The following is a 10,557-nucleotide window of genomic DNA, read 5'->3' as shown; positions in this document are numbered from 1 at the left end:
TTCAATCCTTGTGCCTTTTTCCTCAGACCTGAAGAAGAATGCACTGCATTCAAAAGCTTATCTAAGTCTATGCCAACCATTTATTTGGTCCAATAAAGTCTATCACCCACAAAAAGCTTTGCATAAGATAAGTCATTCAGATTCTATTAAAAGGTCACCTAAAACACTGTTTAATAAAATGTGTGATTATTGAATAATGAATGCCCTTTTCTCCAAAATGAAAACTTTCAAGAAAATGGATTTTTTTAATTCTTTGCAAAATTTTCTCAAAATGTTATTGATTTTCTTTCATTTTTGTTGAAAACATTCTTGAAAAGATTAATGATTGTTTTTTATTTCTGGGAAACTAGTAAATATATATATTTTTTCATTTCTTTCCACCTTTCTCACAAATGTGTAGTTTTCCCAGCTAATTCTGTTTTCTTCACCATTTTTGTCTTTCTCTTCCTTTCCTTTTCCCTCTCCATTACTTATTGACCACTCTGCATGTAGACTATGAAAAAATGTATCTACTAAATCTATGGATAAAAAGCACTATGTAAGAGGTATGTATGTGTTTGGGTTTCTCAAAGCTTTTTGCATTGAATGTTCTTGTTTTAAATTAGATTAATCATGAAATGGTTGTTTTGATTTCATCCTTCTGCACCATTTAATCAAAGTTTAAAATGTTCAAGGCTGTTTACATTCTTACTAGAACCATTATGAGCTGTACTGAAATGCAACAATTTGAAACTGAGGTATATAAAAACTCATCAAGTTTTGATTAAAACTGTATAAAATATTAACAAAAAATGTAAGATCCTAAACTATTAATTTCAAATCTTGTCAGTGGAAACAACTTTTAAAAGTTCCCATATAATTATTTCACTATTTTTAACCGGTTATAACTACTGTTAATATTGTTACATTTTATATTAAGTGGCAGAAGACTAATCTTTTTTCTTACTTTTACTGAATGTCTAAAATTCAAATTGTACCATTTTTATGCTTTGCTCCCTTCTCACAATACCATTCCTCCTGTTTGTCAATTTCTTTTGCATTTTACATAGCCTTGCCTGTGCATTTTCCATGACTTTTGGTTGAATTAATTTGAGACTTTAAGTAAACAAAAGTAGACAGGTTGCTACGAATGGAAAGATTAAGTTTGTTCACCAACTGCTTCCTGCTCGCACACAGTGCGTGCAATGTGTAATGTGTGGTGTCATTAGGCCCATATTCAATTGCATGTATGACTGGGAGGGCATGTTTGTGTTTCATTTATTCAGATACTATTAGCTATTCTCAGTGTTCATCTGCAGTAAACCTGAAAATGTGTCATGCACTATTACACAAGCAAATTTAATGCCCCCAAAATAAACATGCGCTATTAGTTTGCAGGCAGTAATTGAAGTAAAAACAGGTGTTTCCTATATTCTTTGTGATTGCCTACACATATGGCTTCTTTTATATTATCCTTCAATTACTTTGTAGTGTCAGCTCCAGCAGAAAAAGAAACAGTGCTGGTAAAAAGAATGTTTTTTAGAAGTGTGCTTTGGTATAATGCCAAATTAAATCTAGGCAGGACAGCTCTTTTCGTATTTAAATAATTATGCCACATGGACCACTACAGACAACTTTTCAGTTACCAAATTAAATTTTTTGGCCACTGCATTTATTTAATCCCTTGATCTGATTTAGCAAATTAAGAGTAAATGTAACATTTAGTACAAAAAAAATTCTGCCATTTGTTAATTGGTATTAACTTATATTAAAGCTGTGACATAAAACTGATTCTGACACCAGTGAGCATGATCATTTTTAACCTTTACAACATAACATCTTGCTTTTAATTAGAAACCATTTAACTCCTCTAAATACTTCTTTTACAAAATCAGTGACTAAAACAGAGGTGAGGTGAACTTGGCAATAGTAGCTTTCACTTTCTATAACATTTTCACAGCAAATCCTTCATCTGTTCTAATACATTGAAATCAGACAGCTTGAGAGAAAAATAAAAAGGAGTTATTTTAAGGCTCTACCTTTATTGGACTACCCCCTCCCCACCCACACACATACATGCACCCTTTATGCTTTCAGAGTCCTCAGACTGAGTCGGAGGCATAGTGCAAAATTGATACAAGATTCCCTTGACCAACAGGTTGTACTTCTATGTATCATTTCCACTGTGTGCTGAGTTAGAACAGCATGCATGCTGCTGTAAATTAAGGGGAGGGATTTGATAACAGTGTTCAAATACCTGAATGCTAGTTATAAAGTGGAAGGAAATGGATTATTCTCTGGCGTCACAAGGGACAAGACAGTAGTCTTAAATTGCAGCAAGAGAAATTTAGGTTTGATATTAAGAAGATCTTTCTCACTGGGGTGGGGGTTAAGCATTGGAACAGGCTAGGCAGGGAGGATGTGTAATCTCCATCCTTGGACATTTTAAGAGCAGATTAGATGAGCACTTGCATAGGATTGTTTAGAAAAAGATGATCCTGCCTGGAGTAGGGTATTGGATTGGGTGGCTTCCTGAGGTCCCTTCTATTCCTATTTTTTATGATTCTATGATTACGAGTGTGCAATGGCTACAGTGTTAGAAGCTCTTATATGAGGAGCTATGTAACATTTATCTTTGGACAAAAAGGTGGGGTTCTTAGCTCTGGCCCCACCCTGCTGCACTGAGAACAAGGCTTATAGTGTATAAACCTCTATATTGGCTGTATAACATGGCAGCTGCATGCTTGCAGTGACCCAGCTACTTGGCATTTGATACCAACAACAAAAAGCAAAAGAATACCAATTAACCTATCAATTTTTCTCCATTGTCCTTATAAATAAAGTTTTTCTTACTTATCACCTAAGCTAGTAGCAATTTGCCCACGAAGAAAGAAAACTATTTTAATCTTGTGAGCCTTTGTACATGCCACAAAATTGGGCTTTAAAGTGGCCTTAATGCCCTTTTGCACTGCTTTAATGGTGTTGCTGTTTATATTGTGGGTGCCGTATTGCGCTTTAAATGACTTTGGGAAGTAGCAAAATAAAACACCTCCAAGGTGTTTTAGTTTGCTACCTAAAAAAGTGCAACAGCCACAGAGGGAAGCACCAGGCCCTGTGCAGCTTAGGGGCTATGCAGGCAGCTCATGCAGGCAACCCAGCGGCAGCCTGTGCAGGCAGGCTAGACTGAGGAAAAAAACCAAACCCATGAGCATGATTTTTTTTTTTTTTCCATCCCCAGAGCCTGCCTGAGCTGCTTGGGGGCCCAGGGCTTCCCTCCACAGCTGCAGGGGGGCTGGTGCTGCACTCCATGTTTCCAGTGCCCTGTAAGACCACCCAGGCCAGGAGCCTGCGGGCAGATGCCATCTGGGGAGCACTGCCACCACTGCTGTAGAGGGAAGCACCAGCCCCCCCAGCAGCTCAGGGACTGCTCAGCCTGCTGGCAGCTCCCACCTCCCAACCCCCCACCACCGCCAGAGAGGCAGGTAAGGATCTGGCCCAACCCTTGTGTACACACCATGGGGGTTTACTCCAGTTTAATACTCCATAAATTGAAATGGTGTTTCTAAAAACCCACTGCTTCAATTTAGGGAGAATTAAACTGAAGTAAACTCCCGTGGCGTGTACAAGTAGCCATGGAGCCTAATTAATGAAAGAATGCCCACAGTAAGCAGGTAAAAATAAACAGTTTTGTTCCATGTGTGAAGTTACACCAATTAATTTGTCCTGTGTGTTTCACTTTGTGATTGTTTCCCAGAGATGTCTTGGATACCTATAATTGTCGTTTATAAATAATATTTCTTTCACACAAAATGATGATAAAATGCTGGTGTTTGTGAACCTTTTAGCAAACCTGACTGGATTTTGAAGTTCTTATTGACATCAGAAATAAAGCAATTTTTTGCCTGCCCTTTGTCTTTATTATAAAAGTTTCTGTCATTGACCCACACTATATTCTTCTCCAAGATATGCAAAGATCAGGACATATTATTTTACCTTTGGAGCTTCTTTTGTAGTGTTTTGATTTTGATGATTTTGATGATTGAGGAACAGAACAGTGAGACCTCACTTTGCCAGGTCTCACTGTTCTATTCCTGTGCATTTTGATTATGTTCTTGTAACTAATACTTTTAAATTATAGGCTGCCATTCAGAGATGTTGGTAGGCTTCTCACTTTGCCAGATGTATTGCCTCTATCAGGTTGTAACTCATAGTGTATGTTGAGGGATACCTTGTATGGAAATCGTATGGATCAAATGTGTTGTTGGTGTAAATGGGCGCAGTTCTTGGGATATCAATGGAATTGCACCTGATGATACCAGCAATGGATCTGGCCTTACAAGTTTACTGGGCTATACCAGTTTACTGGTCTATAACAGTCCATACCAAAAACAGAGAATAAAGTGCATCAATATATTAAATATATTACTGATCTTGTGTCAAATTCACCCCAGTACTGAGATTCTACAGAAGGTCAAAGCCAAATAATTCAGGTGTGTAAATTGTCCACGTGATGTCTTGTTTCGGCATCTGCAAAAAAGGGATGAGTTTCACCCACACAATATAAAGCTCATGTGTTTGGAGATGTGTTGGAGATTAACTCAATATAGCAGTTAATAATAAATTTCCTTTATAAAACAAATAGCAATTTCTTTTCTACTTCAGTTGGTTGAACTATGACTTTATCATTTAGCAAATTCATTTCTGTTCAAAGAGAGGCACAGAACCAATGACATCAGCTTTCATTCACTGTTTCAACATTTTATTTTTCCTCAGATAATACTCAGGAAAATATAACTTCTTTCAAGCAACATATCCATGCATGAATGTTAGAGGTATAATTTATGCAGTGATGGAAAGTATAGCTGGTGAGGGGAGATTTTAGGTCTCTGGATACTGAGAAAGATATCAATACATGTTTCCACTTCTAACTCTTAAGTTTTTGGAAGAAAAAAATCAATATAGAAAAAGACTGATCTACGTTCCTGTGAACTAGATTTAATATTTCACCATGGCAGCTTAGAATAATACTGTTTCTTCAGGTGATTGTGTTAAAGACATGTACTCCATTATAACATTAATCAAGTGCAATACATAGATCAGATCTTCTACATAAGGTCCTTAAGAATTAACAAATAAACTGACCTGATCCTGAGCAATGTTAAGCACCTGCAATTCTCAGTAAAGTCAATGGAAGCTGCAGATGTTTGGGAGGATCATGGCTACTATACAGTTATTAAAAATATCTAGGCCAGTTCACTCAGTCCTTAGTAGTATCAGTACTTACTGCATCTATTAGAAAATGATTTCTTCAATTTCCCAGATGGCTATTTTGAAGTCTTTTTTCTTCACTTACAACTCAAACTGTCTGTATGTTTCTTGATTGTGATAGCTACCCAGAGTAATTCCTAAGACTATCCAGATATATATTGGTTGTTCCATATTTCTCAATATTACAGTATTTAAAGTATAGTTTGCTTTTTCACTCCTATTGCTCACCAATTTAAATGTTATTTAGGGCCAGTTTTTCATTCAATTTTTAAACAATTTGATAGAGGCAATTTCTGTTTATGATGGTTTAGTCAATCCTGCATGAGGATGATCCTAATTGATGATACAGTACCTCAGCTGCAGCTTGCATTTAAACCATAGAATCATGAATGGAGCTCTGAAAATCAAGCTGCTGATTTTAAAACAGTTAATATTATCTTTACCACAACTAATGTGCACGGACATATGACAGTGTGTTCTGGATTTCAAAATGGCCTCTTTCTTAAGGAGCATTTATTTTGTATCTTCAGAAATTAATGTGCAAAAATATAGCTCCAGCTGCAGATATATAGGCAAAGGCATGCAAAAAACAATAAAAATCAGCCAGGTATAATCCTGGCCCCATTGAAGTTAGTGGTAGTTGTCCCCATTACAGAAAATAGCAAAAAAATTCATCAACAGGGTATAATGACTTTTTTAAACATGGCATTCAGCTGAGGATCTTAGAGTAATTTAATAAATGTTAATGAAATATTTCTTTAAACATCCCTGTGAGGGAGGTATTCTACAGTAGGAATTCAAAAGGATAAGGAACTAACCAAGGATGCTCAACTAATTAGCATGCAAAATGAGAAAAGGATATAGGCTCTTATAGCGAGGTATCTAATTTTGAACAGTTACTTTTGATTTGCACCAACATTAGACCAAAATCAGGATCCAAGAAATATAATGCTGGCCCCAATGAAGTCACTGGTAAAATTACCAATGACTTCAGTGGGTTAGGATTTCACCTTAAGTATTCAGATACTACAATGATAGACATATTACAAATGCACTGATAAACAGATTCCCCCTTGTGCACCTGCATGATAAAATCCATCTTCCCTTCAAGGGATATAATGATTTTTCTTTTCTTACTGACTAAAAAATAGTCTTTTCAGTAATATTTGTCTGCCAAGAGGTCCATATCTATGCACATCTACTTATGTCCTTCAAGAAGCAAATCTTTGTTGAAGACAAAAAATAGGATCTAAGACAATCAGTTTGTCTTTATGTTAAATTGAAGTGGTACATTAAGAAATTTTGTCTGTGATTTGTTGCAGTGTTTGTACACTGGCATATATTTAGCCACCTTACCCCTGGGTATCCATAAATAAATAAATCTGTCACTCGTAAACAACAGCACACGGCCAAGGTGTTTATGGAGCATGAAGCAATTATTCGTGAATTCACTTGATGCTGTCAGGCAGGCTGCTCCTTTCACATTGCAGTTTTATTAGATAGGAGTATAATGGGCTGAACAACATCCTTCCTTAGCTACATGGTCACATAACGGTGTGCACACAGTCCATTTGCTAGCACAGTTCAGGATTTCTTTTTCTACAGGGAATTTAATTGAAATCCCAAACAAAATTATATCCAGTAGGCTTAGCATATTCAAATATGTCAGTATTTTGCAAACCAGTGCAAACAATCCAGGAGATATAGCTATCCATCCCCATATTTTTCATGGAAGTTCTATCATTAATTTGAGTCACTCTTATCCAGCTTTGACTTAATATCTTATACATACGCACTCTCTATTGAGCTATTTAAATTTTGTATGAAAAAATATCTCAAGTTGCAGTCAAATTTGATGTGAATTCAGGAACAAAGAGCAATTTGGGTTTGCAATGTTTTAATATTGATACTAATAAAATAAGAAATATCTGGGTAAACCAAAGTGGTGACTGGGGTGATTACAACAATTAGGAAAGGCCTTAGCAATGTAGTAGAACAGAGCAAAGCAATCAGACAAAGAATCCTTGAAGAAGGATTCTTCAGTTCAAGAACCTGAAGAAATCCTATGCTTGGTTTAATTGGTGCTTCAAATGAATGCAAATTAATACATACATATATCCTACTCCCCTATTCAGCTTTGACAATCTCAGCCTACATTACCCTAATGAACAGGAGTATAAAAAATACCCCTTCCAAATATCAGTATGAATACCAATGTATTATTTGACTGGGTATTATAGTTTATTAATTGCATCATCTGCCTTGGCCCCTCTAAACCTCTTACAGCTTTCTTGTAAATATAACCCCCCTTACCAAAGTCTTTTTTTTTTTTTTACTTTCACCAACCTCAATAATTTTCCATTTCTTTGTGCCTTATTTGTTCAGCATGTCAACCTCAGTTCACCAGGCACTCCACATGTCTGGGCACCTGTGTTCAGGTGAAGGCCTGCTGAAATCACTGGGACCCTCCAAGCAAGGGATATCAGTTCCAGCATTGAGACCATAGATACCAAAGTAAATAAGCACTTTATATTTATTGTTTTTTCAGTCCTCTTTTCATCTTTTGCTTTTCTTCCTCAGTACCATTCCCATGCTGAGGAGCTCAGTTGAATAACTAGAGGTATCACAAGCCATTCAAACATGGTGGTAGTTTAAGGAGCTTAGTTGAAGAATACAAAACCACTCTCCCAAGTTTCCTCTCTGAAATTTATAAGCTACTTTCTTTTCCTTTGAAAAGTGTTCTAGAAATTATAGGCTTGTCCAATATTACAAGTTGTTCCTCCACATAAGTAGATATATTACTATTGTCAGTTATATTTTATAATAAGCATCTAAGAACACAATTCTGTTTTTAGATACGTATGGCAAAATACCACTTCCAAGACTATCTGTATACTGCATATTATTCTAGCTACTCATTCTGAGCTCATTGCTGTGAATGCTGAGCACCTCAGTATCTGATTCATTAGGTAGTGGAAGAACCATATATCAAATGAGAAGTTTGCTTCTGGATCTGAGAGAGATTTTGCTGTAAGCTTGCTATTGCTGTCATGTTTCATGGTCCAATAAAATAGACAATAAATGCAATGATCAAGAGTAGTGCTAAGAAAACAGCCATTTTAACATTTAAGAGCAACTTTTTTTAGTTCTTGCACCATATTGCTTTGACAGTGACTCACTCACTTAACATCAGTGAGCTCACACAACTGTATTAGAGGGCAAAATTTGACCTTTCTACTGTAGCAGCTCTCTGACGTTTCATAGGCCATGTGTGCTTCAACATGTAAGATAAACGTTTCTTATGACACTGTAGAACTTTCTAGTTATAAAGTTAATAAAATGTCTTTGAAAAGAATATCTATCATTTAATTTTGTGTAATAGCAGGTCTAGACTGAAACCTAATGGGTAGTGTGCTTTTGAGGTAGACAGATGGACAGTCAGTAAGTAAATGCGTGTACAAATGTCATATTCAGCTATATCCCTAAAGTACCCAGTTCTTCTGTCTGTATTTTGTGGCTTTATACAAATAAATTGGGAATGTGAAGCAGTCCTAAATGTAGTTGTTCACCTATAACATGGAGTTGACAGATGGTTCATGCTTGGTGGGTAAGGTGAGGGCAAAACAACTAGTTTTAGGGAAAGATTCTGAGCTGTGAAGAGAGGAAAGAAAATGACACCAGCAACAGGGGTAGGAGAGGGGAAATGATGAACAGAGAGTAAAAGGATGAAATTAAATTTACAGACAACAATTTTCAATATTTACCAAAGGAGCAGCATCATGTGGAGTATTTGATATGGTACAATCACCATTCAATTATTTTAAAAATTAGCAATTGTCCCTTTAAAGATACCTTTATTTTAAAGATAAGCAGGCTGGGTAGGGGTGCAGATTAATGCATACCTATGGTGCGTTGGAGGTGTCAGGGGATGATGTGTATTAATCAAGCATTACTGCACAGTAGGTCCTGTCTTATTAGCTTAATTGAAAAATGTTTTGTTCTCCCAGCTTTTCTCTTTTATTGATGCTTTGATTTGAGCACAGCTCCTCCCAACGATGGCTGGGAGCTTAAAAAATAAAAATAAAACCATGCCGGGAAGATTTTGTTTCTAATGAGATGACAAAATCTTTACTCATTTCCAGTTTTTAGCACAGGATGACTCTTTAGGGTTTGCAAGACAAATAGCAGCCATATGTTCTCCTTGAGTAGGCGCTTGCTGGCGTCTGCCAACACACTCCCTCCCAGCTCGAGGACTGTTTTAGTATTTTAAAAAAATGCAACGAAAAGGAAAAGAAACCGGAAAAGACCCAAAGCAGCCCGCCTGGAGCTGGGATTCACCCGGCGGGGGCTGCGGCGCGCAGAGGTGCGGGGCTATGTGTCGCTGTCCAGCCTGGGGGTGCTGAAATGTGAGCCCCGCCTTGGGCTGCAGTGGAGTCAACCTGTGCTGAAGGCAGGTGGGATCCTGTAGTCTTCGGTGTCTTCCCCAACTAAGCCCGAGGGGGACTCTTCCTGACCCCGAATAAAATAGCAACAGAAACCCCCAAATAATCAGAGAGGAGTCGGGCTGGGAGGTACCTCCAGAGGCCAGCTGGTCCCTGAGGCAGGATCAGCCAAACCAGCTCATACAAACCCGTCATGTAAACTCTACCTACGTCCCTGAAGTCCCTGAAGATGTGGGTTTCTTTCTTTCCGGCTGCACTCTGTTCTTAGGAACTGCCCTTACCTCTTTAGTAGATATTAGCCGTGTATTAAAGATCAGGCTTTTTCCTATGTGATTGAAATGCCCCCTCCTCACCCTCAAGGAACAGCCACGGATGCCTAGGACGCCGGGCAAACTCATTGGGATGCCACGGGTTGTGAAGAGTTCTTCTTGGGAGGGAGAAAGCCTTCCAGCAGGTGCCTGGCGTCTGCTGGGTGCCCGGGACGATGTGGCACTAGCACAGGGACGCCCGGCCTGGCCCGCACCGCGCCGCTGCCTCCAGTGCAGCCGTGCGCGCGGGCTGTGCGCCGGGGCAGCGGGGAAGCGAACGAAGTTGGCGGGTTTGAAGCCTGGGGCTCTCCCGGTCGAGCTCCCCGCTGCCTTGTTTACCTCTGGGCTGCTGGCTCCTAGCAAGCGATCTGTGGCGGGGGCGGGGGGAGGCGCGGGCTGGGCTCTCCGGAGGGGAGATGAGATGGGATGAGAGCAAGGGGGAGCGGGCATCCACTTGGCCACAGCTTGTCCCCGCCGGGGCTGGGTTTGTGGGCGCGCGCAGGGCTCCAGCTCCCGGCAGCCGCCTGGGTGGGGACTGGCTGGTTGCCCCCGCCTTTCCC

The 10,557-nt window shown here is 38.9% G+C and overlaps 1 protein-coding gene across 1 annotated transcript in view; it reads left to right on the top strand.

The window, feature by feature from the left end:
- The first annotated feature begins 8,823 nt into the window (after nt 1-8,823).
- PCSK1 (proprotein convertase subtilisin/kexin type 1) overlaps nt 8,824-10,557 on the top strand; it is a 37,885-nt gene continuing 36,151 nt past the window's right edge. Inside the window, exon 1 of the mRNA XM_019531715.1 lies at nt 8,824-8,859. Coding sequence (XP_019387260.1) covers nt 8,824-8,859 — 36 coding nt within the window. The remainder of the gene's footprint in view (nt 8,860-10,557) is intronic.

The sequence above is a fragment of the Crocodylus porosus genome, unplaced genomic scaffold (assembly GCF_001723895.1).
Source record: "Crocodylus porosus isolate Cpor-Errol unplaced genomic scaffold, CroPor_comp1, whole genome shotgun sequence".
NCBI classification, from domain to species: Eukaryota; Metazoa; Chordata; order Crocodylia; family Crocodylidae; genus Crocodylus; species Crocodylus porosus.
The sequence above is the reverse complement of the archived record's forward strand: the minus strand, read 5'-3'. Positions and strand labels throughout refer to the sequence as shown.